Source organism: Microtus oregoni, unplaced genomic scaffold (genome assembly GCF_018167655.1).
Source record: "Microtus oregoni isolate MIOR12 unplaced genomic scaffold, Mior012 000053F_ref0000044, whole genome shotgun sequence".
NCBI classification, from domain to species: domain Eukaryota; kingdom Metazoa; phylum Chordata; class Mammalia; order Rodentia; family Cricetidae; genus Microtus; species Microtus oregoni.
Genome location: NW_024543829.1, coordinates 8,350,786 through 8,370,721, shown reverse-complemented (window position 1 = coordinate 8,370,721; position 19,936 = coordinate 8,350,786). Strand labels below are relative to the sequence as shown.

Sequence of the window (19,936 nt, the reverse complement as noted above, 5' to 3'; positions counted from 1 at the left end):
CTGGGATTTTTGCTGGCCTCCCTTTATTCAGTGATTCTTTGAGTTGGCGGGGTTTGGAGAGAGAAAGAGGAATGGAGCTTTCTGGATCACACACGGGCGAGCTTGAGGATCCAACCAAACAAAACATAACATCACTTTATAGGAGTTGGTAAAATCTTGCACATAAAGCAAATTCTGTTTTTTTTTTAATTACTTACATTACATGTCTCAATGATTTGGTTTTAGAATAATACTCCTTGACTTCCTCCATATCATTGATAAAAATGTATAAAAATGGTAATAAATTAAAAGCAAGTGTTTTGGATTTTATTATTTTAAGTGTAGCTATGAGTCTTCTCCTTTCTGTTAAACCAATCTGAGTAAACCCCCAGAGGCTTCTGTCTGGGTAAGTTTAGATTTTGTCAAGTTGACAATTCTATGAACAGCAGGACAATGATGGGTGGGTCGGAAGGGAGGGAAGCTCAGGAAGCATTTGGTCTCAGGTAAAGACAAATTCTGACAGAGCCTGGCTAAGTGTGTGTGTGTGAAGACGTATGTCTATAAGATTGAGTCTTGAGAATAGTTCCAGACAGTGTTTTCTCTTTTAAAGCAAAAGTTTTAAAACTTGATATTGCCATATCTGAGGGTTGTTGGCTCGATATTGTACCTGTGGTGGGAATGGTTGCTGTAATTTCTGGTGAAGGAGGGTTTGTATAATTTTCATCCCTGCTTACTCTGGTAGCCAGTGCTGGCAGACACTGGGGGAGGATTTCAGAAAGCAACCATGTCCATGCTAAGGAGAACAAAAGTCATGTTCTTCTTGAATAAAAATACTTAACTATCAGAAAATTTTAGTGATTCAAGACTGATAATATTTAAGAAGCATTGAATATTGTATGTTCGTAGTGTGTGTGTATGAACCAGTGTCACAAGAGAGTGACTTTGTGGAGTTGGCTCTTCTCTCACCTTACATGGCTCTGGGGATTGAGTCAGGTCTCCAGGTCTGGGTAGCTGGCATCCTTACTTCTTGAGCCATCTCACTGGCCCAAAGCTAGTAAACCTTAATATACTGTAAAAATTAGCTCTTTTGTCTAGAGAGTAGGAATAGTTGGTTAGTTTGTGATGAAAAACTTATCTTTTATTATTATTATTATTATTTTTAACTTTCTATTTGTTTTATTGAGAAAAAAACAATTTCCGCCTCCTCCCAGCCTCCCACTCCTCTCCCCCCACTCCTCTCCCCCTCCCTCTCAAGTCTGAAGAGCAGTCAGGGTTCCTTGCCCTGTGGAAAGTCCAAAGTCCCCCCCCCCCCCCCCATCCTGGTCTAGGAAGGTGAACATCCAAACTGGCTAGGCTCCCACACAGCCAGAACATGAAGTAGGATCAAAACCCAGTGCCATTGTCCTTGGCTTCTCAGCAGCCCTCATTTTCCGCCATATTCAGAGAGTCCGGTTTTATCCCCTGCTTTTTCAGTCACAGTCCAGCTGGCCTTGGTGAGCTCCCGGCCTTGGTGAGCTCCCAATAGATCAGCCCCACTGTCTCCGTGGGTGGGTGCACCCCTCTTGGTCCTGACTTCCTTGCTCGTCTTCTCCCTCCTTCTGTTCCTCATTGGGACTTTGGGAGCTCAGTCCAGTACTCCAGTGTGGGTCTCTGTCTCTATCTCCATCCATCGCCAGATGAAGGTTCTATGGTGATATGCAAAATATTCATCAGTATGGCTATAGGATAGGATCATTTCAGGTTCCCTATCTTAATGCATTTGCAAAGAACTTCATTAAAGATGATTGATTTAGGAAAACTTATTGAGTGTGTTCCACACTGGAAAGACCAATTTTTTTTAATATTTGGAAATTTGACAAAATTCTACCTAACGAAATAGTAACTTTTTAAAAACTCACTTTTAATTCCAAGAATTGATTCTGACAGAATACTTACTGTTCTAATGTCATATGACCTCATTTCATATGACAACAGTACACAATGGGAAAATTTCCAAGATGCTACCTAAATTTATTGTTAGAAAAGAGAATGAAATGGTATTCTGCTTTTATGAAAAATAATTTTAGGAAACAGGCATTTAGTTTCAGATCCTAACGTGTACTTTGTGTTGTTGATGTGAGCTGCCACTACTGTCCGCTAGTCCGCTCATGGCCGTCCGTCGTGCCACTGCAGTAGATTTCCTACTGCCTGTGCTCTAATTGGAGTCCAGTTTCAGGACTGCTACATGCACTATCTGGAGGAAGGATCATCTTCCAGTTTGACTGGCTTCCAGGGCCCTGTTTAATTCTCCAGTGAATGCCAAAGGCCAGACACTCTGGTTTTGGGTAGAGGATTAAGAGCCTGGGGACATCCTAGCTTCTATCTTACCTTTTGGGATTTCTTCTTATTCCATGACAATGGCTTTCTGCTTCTACTTAGTTTTATTTTCCCCTAATGCTTCTAGGGAGCAGGGTTGAGAAATAGGTTTGGAGTTTAGTAGGTAAGTCATATATTTTTAATTTGAGTGAATGAAAAGTCCTGGGTCTGCTGTGCTGTACATGGTCATCTTTGTCTGAAAGTATACTTCAGATCATCTATGTGCATATTTATATATCTTCTTCCTAATGTGGTCTCCACTACCAGTGAAGACAACTAATTCTTGAGTATAATATGAATTAACTATTTATTTTTCTCTGTTAACTCCATGTTGTCTTTGAGGCTAATGTTAAGGAACAGCCTAGATACTTTGCTGTAGTTTGGGAACTTTAGTTTTGAAGCTGTTTCTTTAAACTTTCACATCAGCTCTGTGTTTTTACATTCAGATGTAAAGGGAAAGCTGCTTAGGGAACAACTTCTCAAATTCCTTAAGCTTTTCCTCATCATGCAGAAAAGTAGGCCACAGCAGAAAGTGCCCCATTCCAGCCAGACACATAGCAAAATAGGAGTTTTCTTCTTGGCATTCCACTAGAAATAGAGAAGTTGACTCTAAAATGGCTATGGGTTTCTATTAATGTTGAATACATATTTTTAACATGGGCTTTTTATTTTTTGTATTGTTAATCATTATGACGTTGCTCAATAATTTTGATAACTGAAATATTTATAATCTTGGTAAAATATTTAAATTATGATAATGCTGTGGAACTGTTTCTTGAATCTATGAACATACTAAATCATCTGAGGAAAATTGTGTAATAGATTTCATTTTATGTAGTTCAAACTAAGAACTTTCAAATATGTTAATCAATTTTTTTATGTTCCGAAAACAGTTGGTTCCAGTATTTTATCACAGACAGATGTGACCAGATTGTATTTATAGAGGCGTGTGTCTGCATATATGTGTACAGATTGTATTTATAGAGGTGTATGTCTGCATACATGTGTATAGATTGTATTTATAGAGGTGTATGTCTGCATACCTGTGTACAGATTGTATTTATAGAGGTGTGTGTCTGCATACATGTGTACAGATTGTATTTATAGAGGTGTGTGTCTGCATACATGTGTATAGACTGTATTTATAGAGGTGTGTGTCTGCATACATGTGTACAGACTGTATTTATAGAGGTGTGTGTCTGCATACATGTGTACAGATTGTATTTATAGAGGTGTGTGTCTGCATACATGTGTACAGATTGTATTTATAGAGGTGTGTGTCTGCATACATGTGTACAGATTGTATTTATAGAGGTGTGTGTCTGCATACATGTGCACAGACTGTATTTATGCAGGTGTGTGTCTGCATACATGTGTATAGATTGTACTTATAGAGGTGTGTGTCTGCATACATGTGTATAGACTGTATTTATAGAGGTGTGTGTCTGCACACATGTGTACAGATTGTATTTATAGAGGTGTGTGTGCATACATGTGTATGGACAGATGCAAACTGGAAACTCACGAATTGCACTAAAGGATAATTTTTTTCCCTTAAAACTGAATTATCATCTGCTGTGGAAATGGGATTTTACTCACATTATGGTTTTATTTTGTGTATATTTTTGTACTACACAGATATAAGAAACATGAAATATAACTGCATTTAAAGTGAAATCATATGTTGTGATTTGCCATTTCAAAAAAATCCTCCTGAGCAGGGCGGTGGTGGCGCACGCCTTTAATCCCAGCACTTGGGAGGCAGAGGCAGGCGGATCTCTGTGAGTTCGAGGCCAGCCTGGTCTACAGGAGCTAGTGCCAGGACACGCTCCAAAGCTACAGAGAAACCCTGTCTCAAAAAACTGAAACAAACAAACAAACAAAAAAAAAAAAACAAAAAAATCCTCCTGTCTCTCACACCCGCCCCCAAACTGGAGATAGCCATATTGCTGTTCTATAATGCCCTAGCTGCCAGGGGTACTTTGGCATGTAGAGGTCCTCTACTTAATTGTCTGTATTCTTCATCCTTATTCTAAGATAAGGTAGACACTAAAGATATTACTTGTCCCCAAAAATGTTATTTAGAAAGAAGAAGCGACTTAGTAAGATTGTGGCTGCAAATGCCAGCAAGGCTCAGCCCTGTTTTCTCTGCTGGGATTTGGCACGGAATGACACAGTCAGCAACAACGGGAAGAGTCTGTTGTGGGCACAGGATCAATGGGCCCGGAAGACTACAGGAGCTTATTTTAGCAAAGCATTTAAAATAGGTTTCTTTAATTTTGAAAATATAATCAGATAATATTATATATGTTATTCAAACATGCAATTACAAGACCATTTACAGACAAGTTAACTTAATATGTTCAACAGAAACTAAAGCTTTGGTATGGACATTATAGGACAGGACATGTCCTCTCTGCTTTATAGAATTGATATTTACATGAAACTGAGTGATTTCTAAAAAATAGGTTCAGAAGACATGAAAGAACAGAGATAAAAGAGCACAGGGAGAGTTGGAGTCTTGGAAGTTTGTTTAGACATGCCGAAAAACATTTTAAGTTTTAAATAACCAAAGTACTTATTTTCCTATGATCAAATGGCATATAGCTAATGCTAATTAAATACTTTCATTAGCTGTTTGGTTTGCCATCTTTAAATCCTTGCTTGTTCACATAGACAATCCAGTTATTCTCAAAAAGCATTTCATAAGTTTGTTCTTTTTCAATATTTGTATATAATGGAGACATTTAATAAAAATACATTCAGCTTTGGTATTTTTTCCCAGAACTGGAAATTTTCTTGCTAAAAGTGTGGTAATGAGTGAGGGTGTGTAGATAGATATATAAGCTCTTATTCAGGAAAGTCTATGAATTATCAAAGTCTGGAGAAGAAATCAGATAAGAAGTTATTTATTAATGAGTACGTTTCTGCTTACAGGTATATGCTATATTCAGTGGACATTCTGAGCGTGGTGACCAGGGGCTCTGCAGTTTTCACTAAGTCATGTCCTCTTTCCCTTTTTGTGTGTACATGTGCACCCAAGTGTGCACATTTATGTTGGAGTGCACACGTTTGTATAAGTGTGTGGAGGCCAGGAGTTGTCAGGTGTCTTCCTCAATTCACCTCCGTTTTTTGAGAAAGGGTCTCTCATTAAACCTGTAGATCAACGTTGTGACAACACCTGTTGTTGGGCAAGCTCCCATGGTTCTCCTTTCTCTGCCTCAGCAGAATTGGGATTTCAGGTGTGCTCCATTGAGCATTGCTCTTCTGTTGGTTCTATAGATGACTCTCAGGTCCTCATGCTGTTACAGCAAGCCGTTCATGGACCAAGCCAGTTCCCCATGGACATAGCACTGGTAATTCGTGATTCTTCTTATCATTTACATATAGCCATGCTCAATTGTTTTTATTTTGTCATTAATGTTAAGCATTTTAAAGTATTTGTTAGTATGTATTGTATCTTATATAGATTAGCATTTAGAGAATAGTTTTAGAAATGTTTTTCTCCCTTTTCTCTCATGGCTCTTTTTTAGTTTTTTTTTTAAATATTTATTTATTTATTATGTATACAATATTCTGTCTGTGTGTATAGCCAGAAGAGGGCACCAGACCCCATTACAGATGGTTGTGAGCCACCATGTGGTTGCTGGGAATTGAACTCAGGACCTTTGGAAGAGCACGCAATGCTCATAACCTCTGAGCCATCTCTCCAGCCCCTCTTTTTTAGTTTTTAAACACACAAACACACACACACACAGACACACATACTATCTTTTTTCATCTGAGAGAAGCCATGTAGTGTTTGTTTTCCTGAGTATTGTTTATTTTTTATCAGTTAAAAATATAAAATTTTAAGAAATCTATGTTCCTAACAATTTAAACTTATTAATTTTATGAGCTCTAAGGAAATTCTTTCCTCTAGGATGGTGAACTAAGGAAAAAAGAGGAGACCCCTATTCTTCAATCTTTTCCTTTCTGCTCATACACTAATTAGTGCAACTGTTAGATTTCTAGAGCTGGTACTACTACTGAGCTCCTTGGGAGACAGTTGACCTGGAGAGTTCCTGTAGGAAGCTTGGGAAAGCCCAGCTTGAGTGTGGGAAACTGGCAAAGCCATCACCTGTATGGCCATGCTCAAGAAGAATGGCAAAGCTTTTCTTTGAAGTCCAAATCTGAGTGTTTATGCACAGTTGATTGGCATGTACAAAGATTAGCAGTGCACAGCCTAAAACCGCTCCCCTATAGCCATGCAACTGTCAGCTACATTCAGAGGGACTAGTTGGTCCTATGCTTGTTCCTTCTCAGTCTAGCTGGAGTTGGTGAGCTCCCATTAGCTCAAGTAGACTGTTTCAGTGGGTGTACCCATCATGGTCTTGACCTCTTTGCTTATATTCTCATTCCTCCCACTCTTTAATTGGACCTTGGGAGCTCAGTCCAGTGCTCTGATGCGGGTCTCTGCTTCTGTTTCCATCAGTTGCTGGATGAAGATTCTATGGTGATATTTAAGATAACCATCAGTCTGATTACAGGGCAAGTCAAGATCGGGTTCCCTCTCCTCTATTGCTTAGGGTCTTAGCTGGAGTCATCCTTGTGGATTTCTGGGAATTTCTCTAGAGCCAGGTTTCTGCTAACCCTATAATGACTCCCCCAATCAAGAAATCTTTCCTTGCTCCCATCTCTGTCCTTCCTCCATCATGACTGTCCCATTTCTCAAGTTCTCTACATCCCTCTCCTTCTCCCCTTCTCTTCTCCTTCCACCATCCCTTCTTCCCCCATGCCAATGCTCCCAATTTTGTCAGTCAATCTTGTTTGTTTCCAATTTCCAGGTGAATCTATACATGTTTTTTTGGGCTCACCTTATTAGGATCATGAACTATAGGCTGAATGTCCTTTGTTTATAGCTAGCATTCACTTATGAGTGAGTACATACCATATTCATCTTTTCTTTTTGGTCTGGGTTACCGCTTCAGGATAGTGTTTTCTAATTCCATCCATTTGCATGCAAAATTCAAGATGTCATTACTTTTTACCGCTGTGTAGTACTCTAATGTGTAAATGTGCCACATTTTCTTTATTCATTCTCCGGTTGAGGGGCATCTAGGTTGTTTCCAGGTTCTGGCTATTACAAATAATGCTGCTAGGAACATAATTGAACAAATGCTTGTGCAGTATGATTGAGCATCTTTTGGGTGTATGCTCAAGAGTGATTTTGCTGGATCCTGATGTAGGTTGATTCCCAATTTTCCGAGGAATCTCCATTCAAACAATGGATGAGTGTCCCCTTGCTCTACATCCTCTCCAGCATAAGCTATCTTTGCTGTTTTTTGATCTTAGCTATTTTGACAGGTATAAGATGGTATCTCAGAGTTGTTTTGATTATGCATTTCCCTGATGGCTAAGGATGTTGAACATTTCCTTAAGTATCTTTTGGCCATTTGTGATTCTTCTGTTGAGAATTCCCTGTTTAATTCTGTACCCCATTTTAAAATTGGGTTATTTAGAATTTTGATGTCTAATTTCTTGAGTTCTTTATATATTTTGGAAATCAGTCCTTTGTCTGATGTGGGGTTGGTGAAGATCTTTTCCCATTCAGTAGGCTACCTTTTTGCCTTTTTGACTGTGTCCTTTGCTATACAGAAGCTTCTCAGTTTCCAGAGGTTCCATTTATTTATTGTTGCTCTCAGTGTCTTTGCTACTGGGATTATATTTAGGAAGTGGTCTCCTGTTTCCATGAATTGAAGACTACTACCCACTTTCTCTTCTATTAGGTTCAGCGTGGTGAGATTTATATTGTGGTCTTTAATCCATTTGGACTTGAGTTTTGTGCGTGGCGATAGATATGGATCTATTTTCCTTCTTCTACAGGTTGACATCCAGTTATGCCAACGTCATTTGCTGAAGATGCTTTTTTCTTCCATTGTATAATTTTAGCTTCTTTGTCAAAAATCAAGGGTTTATAGGTGTGTGGATTAATATCCAGTCTTCAATTTGATTCCATTGGTCAACATCTCTGTTTTTATGCCAGTACTATGCTGTTTTCATTGCTGTAGCTCTGTAATAGAGCTTGGTGTCAGGGATTGTGATGCCTCTGCAAGTTCCTTTATTGTATAGGATTGTTTCAGCTATCCTGGTTTCCTTTTTCCTTGTTTGCGTCACGTTCTACAGATTTGACCAGAGTGCATCCATTTCATTCTCTTCTGCCTGTTCACAGTTTGCAATGTAATAAAGGTGTATTTATTTAGGGGGTAGACTCACGAAAAAAGTAGTGATCAGCAGTTCTCTGTGTGAGTGGGGAACCTTAGCTGCATCCAGCAGACAAGGGGCTCGTGCATACCCATATGTCTGCATATATAGTACCCAAGACCATGCTCAAAGTGGGCCAGCATCCTGAAGGCCATTGGCTGAAGGAGCTCCCCCAGTACCTGACACCCCGCACCGTTTGCTTACTGTTATTACATGAACATTCCCTCCCTATCTCCAATGTGTTCTGACTCCATACGTGCCCTTCAAGTTTGTGCAGCGTGCAACTCAAGTCAACGTGTGTAGGAAGAGGGCTAGAAGCTTGGGGATCTCCAAGTGTTATTAAATTAAAACTGTAGGTGTCATTCCTCGCCCCCCCCCCCAACCTGAGTTCTTTGGAAAAAACAGTGTAACTCAATAGCTCTCAGTGAGTGATAAGGAATTATTTTTTCTGCTTTATTCTCCTCCCTTCCTGGTGACTGTCCCCTGTTCCATGTCAGGCTGTCTCAGGTCATCTTCTCAGTGACTGTCCCCCTGTTCCATGTCAGGCTGTCTCAGATCATCTTCTCAGTGACTGTCCCCTGTTCAATGTCAGGCTGTCTCAGATAATCTTCGAGCTAAAGAAGTCTCAGGATGAATAATGGGGACTTCTGAGCAACCACTCCTCTATTTCTAGGCTTTTGATTGGCTGAGCAATAGTGTGCTGTGGTAAATATTTGATAGTAAGTGCATTAAAGAAAAAAGGACCCAACTTGCAAGGTTTGAGAACTTCCATGGTATTAACACCTGCAAGCTAATTTTAAGCTATTGATATGACTTCACCAACCTAGGAGTTGTAAGAGAGGCTTCTGAAGGCTCTTGCTTCAATAGTCCTTGAATAAAAAGAGATAAAATGCTATGCTGTTCACTTTGTTTCATCTAAAGTCCCCCCCCCCCCCCGCCAGCTTATATGTTTTAGACAACCTACATTCGTTTCCTTTTCATGGGTGCCTTTCACTCATGTTATTTACTTGTCTTCCATAGAAAGAACAACTAGGTTAGTGCTGGCACTGGGTGCCTAAGCTACCTTCTTTGTCCTCAGCGCTATTCTTACCTCTCCTAACGTAGATCGTATAATCACATGCTTGTGAAGGAAGCTTTTTCTTTTTAAAAAGTTTCCCTAGAGAATCTGGGAGTACAGAACTCCAAGAGAATATGACATTCGAGAGTTAGCAGGATCGTGTATCTAAAGGAGGGGTGCTGGCGCATAGGCTGCACAATAGAAATGGCGGAAGCAACAGAGGAAGCAGAGCTTGCCAACTGGACACTGCTTCCCACTGGTAAAAATAGGGCAGTAGAAACTGTGCCTATTAAACTTCTATCTAAATTTATTGTCTTGTCTTATCATATGACCATTCTTATGATCAAGAGAACCTGGGGAAAAGCAGTTTTTGTATTAGACACACTTCTTCTCTATAAGTAGTCAAGATTCTGTTGTTGGAAGGTCATAAGCTGGATATGAAGCTGGAGACAGCTTCTCTCTCGCCATTTGTCCTAGTTCAGCGCTTACTTATTGGCTTCTTACTATTATTTCCTCCACTTCCAATTTAAGAATAGTATTTTTATCTAGGTGTGGTGGCTCATACCTTTAATTTCAATATTTGGGAGGCAGAAAAAGGTCAATCTCTTTGAGTTCAAGGCCAATCTGGTCTATATAACTAGTACTACATTGTGGGGCACTTTCTAAAAAAATATTCAAAAATAAAATTAATTTTATCTGGTAGATTTGTGATGTTTCCATTCATATATGTATCTATCATGTAACGTTTAAATCAGATCGAACATACCTATCTCTTCAAAATTCATTTCTTTGACATGACATGAAAAATGTCCTTTTTCTAGTTTTTAAAAACTGTATATTATGATATCATTATTTACAATACCCATAGTTATTAAGTAGCATATCAGAATTTAGCACATCTATCAAATATAACTTCGTACATATTGATCAGCCTCTTTCTGTCTCACTTAGTCTCCGGAACTACTATCATAGTCTTGAGAGGTGAACTTTTTCCAGTTTACAACTGGGCCTGAGCTTCATTTCCTAAAAGGACAACAAGGGAGATAGCACGTACTAGGCCTGAGCCACTCCCCATGGCACCTCAAGGCAGTGACCAAAAAGGACAGTTCCTGTAATCTCCCTAAAACATACCCTGTCTTGCCCAAGTTTGCCACCAAATGGCAAAACTATAACCACAGTCAATTAAAGTTGTATTAATGTAGCCACAGCCTGCTTCACTAATTAACTGTGTTTAAGATGACCTTACTGTCCTTAGAGTCTCCCTAGCTAAGCTTAAAGGGGGCATGCATGCTCCTTTCCCGCATGCTGGAGTAAATGCTCTGTCTCAGCATACTATTTGATTCTGGGGGCTTCCTTCAGTGATTCTCGGACCCTTACAGTCTCAGTTTTTTTGGATTAACTTAAAAACTATTTCTTTATGTAATGCTTTTCTGCCTGTGTATTGTTAGCTTCTTCCTTATTAGTTTCCCTTCCAATCTGAAGCATTCCCTTCATGTATTTAATGTCTGGTAGAAATATATTCGCCCACTCTTCTTGGCAGGTGGTCTGAGAATGTGTTTCACATTTCTGTAGTCTACATTTGATGAGTACAGTGTTCTTCCTAGCTGGTGCTTTTCCCATTCAGTAATATGAGCTCTCATGCTCGGCCATGAGATCTGTGCAGCTTTCTGTCAGGTGAGATGTGGTACCCTTACAAGTATTTGCTTCTTTTTCTCTTTCTGCCTCAGAATTTTCATTATTTGATCTGCTGTGACTTTTGACCTTTTGCCCATGGTTATTTGTATTCTTTTCTAGGTTTAGGAAGCTTTCTAGTATTTTCTTCTAAAATAATCGTCCCATTCCATTGGTAGTTTCATTTCCCTTCAAACATAAACGTTACATATTTGCTCTTTTAATGATGTTAAAAATCACCTTAGGTTTTCTTCATTTTTTCTTCATTTTCCCTTCATCTGACTATGTATTTTCAAATAGACTGTCTCTGAGCTCACTGATTCTTATGTTTGATCTCTTCTTATCAGGTTTTAAATGTACTCAGTCTATTTTTTAGTTTAAGGATTTCTGTTTGACTTAAAAGAAAATTTATTGCTCAATTAACTTTGTTTTAGAGTATTAAATTTATGTGTGTGTGTATGTGTGTAAGCTGTTGAATATTCTTAAAATACTTGTTTTAAATTCTGCATCTAGATCATGTCTTACTGGTTACCTTATGGTTGGTGTCTGGCTTATTTTTTTTAACTGTTAAGCTAAGTTAGCTCCCCAAAAGTTTCTGATTCTCTTTCATGTTGTATGGTTTTGGGCACTGATAGAGCAAGATTAGAAACATAGAAGGTTTGTTGTAGTGAGGAACTGTGGGCTGCGTTCCTGCCGCCCAGCTCCCTGCTGCCTGGTTAGCTTATGCCCTGAGAATTTGTCTTTGTTCATTATGCCTATCTACCAGTTCTATAAAGCCTGCTTATTTTCTCTGAGCTTGTTGTTCTATCCCTTCTGCTTGAGTTTGTGTGCCTTATGTCTAGGTTTTGCATGACTTATATGTTATTGTCACTGTTTTAGCATGAGAGGCCACCCAAGCCAAAGTTTGCCCCAAATTCAAAGATTCTATGTCATTTGTTTAGAAATGGATGAGTACCTCAAAAAGGCAGTTGATCCCTGAAGCTTGTCAGTGTGTCCACAGCGGGCCCAGGTTTCTCATGTAGAGGAACCAGCTTGTTGTTAGATGCTGTGGGCTTCTGCCAGGCTCCAGGTAGAACTCAAACAGACTCTCCTCAGCCTCCTGTGCCATACCCCTGGCTACAGTGCTGCCATTCTGAATCATCTGTGCTGAGGAGACTTCCAGGACCAGTTCTCTAGTGAGTAGGTCTCGGGGCCATAGTACATAGGTCACCTGTAGTAATAGGGGCGGTGGGGCTGCGTTCCCAGCACCCCGGCCGCCTGCACGGCTAGCTTATGCCCGAAATAACAACACACAAACTGTATTCATTTAAACACTGCTTGGCCCATTCTCTTCTAGGCTAATTCTCACATATTAATTTAGCCCATTTCTAATCATCTGTGTGTAGCGCCCCAAGGTGCGCTTACCGGGAAGATTCTAGCCTATGTCCATCCTGGGTCGGAGCTTCATCCTGGGAGCGGGGCATGGCGTCTCTCTCAGGCGTCTGCCCCCAAGAGGAGAGCTGTCTAGTCTGAGCTCACTTCCTCTTCCTCCCAGCGTTCTGTTCTGTTTACTCCTCCCACCTATCCTCTAACCAATAAAATGGGCCAAGGCAGTTCCTTTATTAGCCAATGACCTTCCTCCGTCAGTCACCCATTGTCTAGGAGGACTCAGGGTCCTCAAATCCTGCCACCAGCCACAGGTGAGCATGACTAGAGAAGATGGCCAACCAACTTGGACCTTGTCCTGCTACTTGGTACTAGGCTACAAGAGCCTGTTGTTTCTGGGACAAGAACTGATAGGAACTGCTCAGTTTTAGGTTTGACCAATGTGGTGCTTAGTTCTCGGGCAGAGTTCTGTGATCGCTGTCCCTTGATACCTCAGTGCACAGAGATGAGCCATATTATAATTCCCAATGTAGAGTTATTTTTATGAAAACCAATCCCAGGGCCCAAGAATGATGCTAGGATGGATTGAATCTAAGTTATACTTGACCATTTTCAGTGTACACTCTGGCTTATGGCGCACTGGTTGAAATGCAGCAGAAAATTGAGACTGCTTGCTCCTGGGTCTTACCATGGCCAGTGTCCACTGATTGTCAGAGCTGGTCTACGGGTTCTGCCTGTGAGAGAAAATTGCAAAAATTTTATTTTAGATAAGCTATTAATTACATAATATATTTATTTTTACCATAGTATGAAATGTCCCTATACTTATTTTACTTAGTAAATATTGAATATTTTTTTTTATTTTTGATATTGGGATATCCTGACCAAAACGACAATCCCTACTGCTAAAATTCATGCTTTAGTATATGAAGACAAACAATAAGTATGTCATTTCTGAAATGTCATAGTTTTTTAATTGTCATAATTAGATGACTGTAAGTGATTAAAGACATGAAAAGATGAGCAGCTTAACTGAGAACCTGTACAGAAGATGCAGTTGACTTGTTTAATAGGGTGGTCAGGCCCCGCCTTCTTGAGAAATCCAGAGCAGGGCAAAGACTTGAAGAGTGTCTCTAAGGGAGGGCTGGGGTGCCCAGCACTTTGTATCCTGGTGTGGAGCGGTCAGGAAGGGAGGGCAGGACTCCTAGGCTACACAGTGAAACCCTACCTGATTTGCCTAAAGAGGAAAGAAAGAAAAAGAGGGTGGAAGATATAATAAATAAGAAGGAAGTTTGATAGTAATCTGTCGATTGGAATGACTGAAATTTTCTAGGCTTTAAAATTTGGAAGAAGCAAAATATACTTTGGGGAAATTGGTTGTTTTATTTGATATGAGCTGTGGACTCATTTTGGTTGTATTTTATCATTAGTTAATATTCATTTGGAAAATAATTCTATTGAACTTTTATTCCTTTCTTTTGGAAGATTCTACAGATCTTAGACATCTTACAGGTTTTTATAAACGACTCTTGATGGGTGTGTTGGCACACATTTAATTCAAACCCTAGAGAGTTAGAGGCAGGTTGATCTCTGTGAGTTCCAACTTGATCTGTATAGTGAGTTCCAGGACATCCAGGGTTATGTAGAGGGACCCTACGGCAAAAAAACCAACCGAACAAAAACAAAAGTAAGAGAGAGAGAGAAAAAAAAGAGAATCACTCTATTATCTTTACTTATCCCACAATGCTTCTAAGACCTAAGTTAATTCTAGAAGAAAATTTTGTAGATGAATAATGGAGCGATTGAATTGTGCTACCACATATCCCTAGACTGTCGTTTAAACTGAATGATTGAGAGACTGATAGATAGCATAACTGTCCTGTCTCTTTACGCAGACCCCAAACATTGCCTTATTCATATATTATAGAAGTCATTTGGAATTGTTTAGATGCAATTTTTTAAAAGTATAATGTTAGCTTTTAAATAACTAGGTTTTGACTGTAAGGAAACTACTGTTTTGTCTTTATTTTGGGAAGTAAAAGGTTTCAGACAATGAGATGGGCCATGTTTAGATTATAAGTTAAATGAACCAAACTGGATTTATACTCAGTGTCTAACCAGCTTCTTAGTTCACACAGCATTTTTTCTTAAAATTATGAATTTCCATAACACCTGTTCCTTTTTAAATTTTGGGGGGGGGGTAACATTGTCTTTTTAGATTAAAAACATAGTTAAACACTGGAAAGAGTTACAAAATGGGCTTGTTTCGTGATAAAAGCTAAAGAGCAGAATTATTAATCAGTTTTAATGACACTGAATTCTGTCATTTTCAAAGGAGTATAATTTCTATAAGGGAAGTGGTTTGTAAATTTGTAGTGCTCCAGTTTTTAGTATAGCGACCAGAAATGCCTTGGATCCGGATTGCCTTTGGCTCAGTGTTGTGAAGCCGTAATCAGCTAAGTACCGTAATCCTCCTCAGGGTACATTCTCACTTGACCTGCAGCTATATACAGCTGCGCAGAGACAGCGTCAAAATAACCTGGCCTTGCACGTCCCTCGCTGCAGTGTTTTGTGGCTTCCCCCTTGAGTGAATGCTGCTTAACTTTCAGTAGTCGAGGTTTGTAACAATATGATCGCAAGCCAAGAGTCTTTCATGCCATCTGATTAAGGATGGCTCCTGGGATTCTGCTGGGGCTGGAAGGATTAAGAGAACGCACTGCCTGGCGTAATGTTGATGTGTTTTCGTCAGCCTGATGACTCTTGCCGGACAGATGTGCATTGGTAGAACTAAGGTAAAAATATAAATGCTAAATATTATTATGATGTGTAAACATTTTTCATGCTTTTTACAAATATAAATCGACTTGTTCCGCTTTTAGAAGAAGAACTGTATGCATGCATACTGCTTGTTCCACATGGTCACAGATTTGGTTAGATTCATGATGTACCCTAGTTTAAGAGCTTTGAATTTTGACTTTGCAATATTTAATCTAAACTATATAGTCAGCTTTAAAATTGTATTCGTGAACTATTATTTTCATTCAAATTTGCAAAATCCATGTTTCATAAAGCATTTTAAAAGATGGAGGTATCGTTTCAAATTTTGGAATTTTTGAATGTCAGCTGCATAGTCTTTCATTTTTAAAATGACAGCTATTGAATGTAAAATGATGGTAGTTTCTTGTTTCTATATTTTAATGTGACTCAATATAATTTTTTATAAAATTGTTATTAAATGATCTTTACCAATAAGATTTTTTATTGGAATATATAGCTAGTGCTAAGTTGTTGTCCTGTAAAATTCAGATTTATATAATGATATTCAGCGTCACTAAGATTCTTAAAAGTTTTCTATATCATTAGTTAAGAGTTAAAAATATTTTAAGACTTATCTTTTCATGCATTCTCTTACTGTCCTTATAAATGTTTTCATATGTCTTCTGCCCTATTTTCAGAGGTTTGATATTAACTGGTAAATATGGTCAGTATTATTCTGATATTACCACAAGCCAGTGAAGAAAGCCAATGGAAATTGTAATAATAGCATAAAAAATTAATACGTAATATATAAACTGAAACTGCCTCTGGGATATTAGAAAAGTGACGAATTTGAAACAATATATTTTTTGGCATTTTTCTCATCCATCACCATGGTTTTCCAGACATAAAGTTTTAAATAGTTGACATATTTCTTACTCAAATTATCATGCATAGTTAGATAAAGATTTATAATGGAACATCTGGCGCATTGTACAACAGAGTATTTAGAAATAGGCTGGGAAGTTTGTCTGCCTGACTAGCAGTTCTCAGCAACTGAGACAGAAATGCTGCCCTGTGCGGCAGGTAGACATAGGATCTCTCAGGTGTGTCTCCTGTTAGTGGGTGGACATTACTTTAATACAGTCATGCAGGCTTAATACTGAAAAGTAGGTGAGTAGAAACGGGGAATTTAAGTATGTGCTGATATGATGATATCAGGAAATAGGAATAAACAGATGAAGTGGAAAATTGGAAAAAAGTGTACTTTTGGTTCTTAATTTCTCAGAATCTTTGAATGATTAACTCAGAACTTCCTAGGAGAATTGCTTTGAATTATGACTTATGGTTGAATGTTATTATATGCTTTATTATCCTTTTAGAGAAACATACACATTATCATTTATTTTGCTTGTAATTTTTTCCTGAGAATAACAGAAACTAAGGCTTATTTCATAAGCCTTTGTGCAGGCAATGTCCAGATTAGACATATCTGTGCAGTCTCAACACCAATGTTCAGATTAGATATATCTGTGCAGTCTCGACACCATTGTTCAGATTAGACATATCTGTGCAGACTAGACACCAATGTTCAGATTAGACATATCTGTGCAGTCTCAACACCAATGTTCAGATTAGACATATCTGTGCAGTCTCGACACCAATGTCCAGATTAGACATATCTGTGCAGTCTCGACACCAATGTTCAGATTAGACATATCTGTGCAGTCTCGACACCAATGTCCAGATTAGATATATCTGTGCAGACTAGACACCAATGACCAGATTAGATATATCTGTGCAGACTAGACACCAATGACCAGATTAGATATATCTGTGCAGACTAGACACCAATGACCACATTATATATATCTATGCAGGCTGGACACCAATGTCCAGATTAGACATGTCTGTGCAGACTGGAAACCAGTGTCCAGATTAGACATATCTATGCAGACTGGATACCACTGTCCAGATTATACATATTTATGCAGACTGGACGCCAGTGTCCAGATTAGATATATCTATGCAGGCTGGACACCAATGTCCAGATTAGACATGTCTGTGCAGACTGGAAACCAGTGTCCAGATTAGACATATCTATGCAGACTGGATACCACTGTCCAGATTAGACATATTTATGCAGACTGAACACCAGTGTCCAGATTAGATATATCTGTGCAGACTGAAGACCAGTGTCCAGATTAGACATATCTGTGCAGGCTAGACACCAATGTTCAGATTAGGCATATTTGAATTTTGATGGAGTTTCTTTAGTTCCTGAAATTTTAAAATTTAAAAGACAGTATGTATGAAATGATTCATGATGTACTTAGTAGATATTTTCTTTTCCAAAATTAATATGTCAGAGTAACTGATAGTAGATTATTTACTTTCAAGAATCTTACAATTGAATGTTACCTGACTTGGTAGAGTTTTAATATACTAAAGTGTACTGTAGTACTTCAAGTTTTATTTTAAGCATCAGGACCAATAATTCTCCCAATTTCAGATTTCAACCACTATTCCACCTTACTTAAGCCCAATAGAAAGGAACATATATACCATGATTTAGATGCCTTAGGGATATTTCATAATCTCTACAACAAAGTGATTACTAGTTTAATATTGAATTTATGTTTCCTATAGAATGATTAGAAAAACAGCTGTTTTAGCCAGGGACTGACTGTTTATCTTTCTTTGGGAACTGAATTCTATATTGGGAGGTAATTTTTTTTATATGTTGTTTGCAGTTAGGATCCTCTGCTAAGATTATTCACCTTATACTTATTTTCAAAACTTTCATATTGTTTCCTCAAGGTAGGAACAACATTGTTTTAAGCATGATTTGATGATATTCTGCTGGAAATCCATAATACTTAAAGCTTTTGTTTAAACAAATTAGCTTGATGAAGCTTTGGTATTGATGTTATAAGATTGTACTTCCTTAGGATCATTCGGCATGATGATAATTGGGGATAATAATGTTGTATTCATTTACGTGTTCCTAATCAATGATTCAGTGTGCAACTAAAATAATCTCAGTTAAGTGTATAATCCAAGTCTCTTATTTGAAAATACAGACTCTCCGAGATTAGGTGCAATAAGTATAACTAAGAAATTCAGATCCTGTATCTACAGTATAATTTTCATGATATACACTTATCATAATGGGTTTTTTCTTTAGTCATTTGTATAAAAATAATACCCAGAGTAAACTGAATGTTCTATAGTATGTGCTTGATTGCATACCCAGGCACACATACACACACGGTGTTGTGTAGGTTAATATTATAATATTATAGTATTTTTAAGCTGTGTTTTCACAAGACAAAAGACAAAATGATCCGTCTACCTAAATGTATGCATCCCCCTGTCAGTAAACCTGTGAAGTGTAACTTGCTTAAATGTCATCTCAGAGTCTTTTTCTCTGGTTTCTAGGAAAAGAAGTCCATCAGTGTCCAGGGATCAAAATCGAAGATACGACCAAAGTGAAGAGAGAGAGGAGTATTCACAGTATGTCCCTTCAGACAGCACAATGCCCAGATCGCCATCAGATTATGCTGATAGACAATCTCAACGTGAACCTCAGTTTTATGAAGAACCTGATCATTTAAATTATAGGGATTCTACCAGGAGAGGCCATAGACATTCCAAAGAGTATCTTGTAGACGACGAGGATGTGGAGAGCCGAGACGAGTATGAAAGACAGAGGAGGGAGGAGGAGTACCAGGCGCGCTACAGAAGCGATCCGAATCTGGCCCGGTATCCCGTAAAGCCTCAGCCCTATGAAGAACAAATGCGGATCCACGCGGAAGTGTCCCGAGCACGACACGAGAGAAGGCACAGTGATGTGTCTTTGGCAAATGCTGAACTAGAAGATTCCAGAATTTCTCTGCTAAGGATGGATCGACCATCAAGGCAAAGATCTGTCTCTGAACGGAGAGCTGCGATGGAAAATCAACGATCCTATTCAATGGAAAGAACTCGAGAGGCTCAGGGACACAGTGCTTATCCACAAAGGACCACAAATCATAGCCCCCCCACTCCCCGGCGGAGCCCTATACCGGTCGATAGACTGGACATGCGGCGTGCCGACTCTCTGCGGAAACAGCACCACTTAGATCCCAGCTCTGCCGTCAGGAAAACGAAACGAGAAAAAATGGAAACCATGTTAAGGAATGATTCTCTGAGTTCAGACCAGTCGGAGTCAGTGAGGCCCCCGCCACCAAAGCCTCATAAATCCAAGAAAGGAGGTAAAATGCGCCAGGTTTCGCTGAGCAGTTCCGAGGAGGAACTGGCGTCCACACCGGAGTACACGAGTTGCGACGATGTCGAGATCGAGAGTGAGAGCGTGAGTGAGAAAGGTAAGCTCTGCCACGCATGCCCTGCAGAGTGAGTGAGAAAGGTAAGCTCTGCCGCGCGTGCCCTCCAGGGTGAGCCTTCCTTCCCTCGCGTGCCCTGCAGAGTGAGCCTTCCTCCCGGAGCCAGTTTTGCTTGCACTCAAGG

The 19,936-nt window shown here is 39.1% G+C and overlaps 1 protein-coding gene across 37 annotated transcripts in view; it reads left to right on the top strand.

The window, feature by feature from the left end:
- Positions 1–19,936, top strand: part of Rims2 (regulating synaptic membrane exocytosis 2) — a 386,828-nt gene that overhangs the window by 146,784 nt on the left and 220,108 nt on the right. For all 37 annotated transcript variants that reach the window (XM_041637522.1, XM_041637525.1, XM_041637533.1 and 34 more), the window contains one exon: positions 18,869–19,794. In XM_041637522.1, coding sequence (XP_041493456.1) covers positions 18,869–19,794 — 926 coding nt within the window. The remainder of the gene's footprint in view (positions 1–18,868; positions 19,795–19,936) is intronic.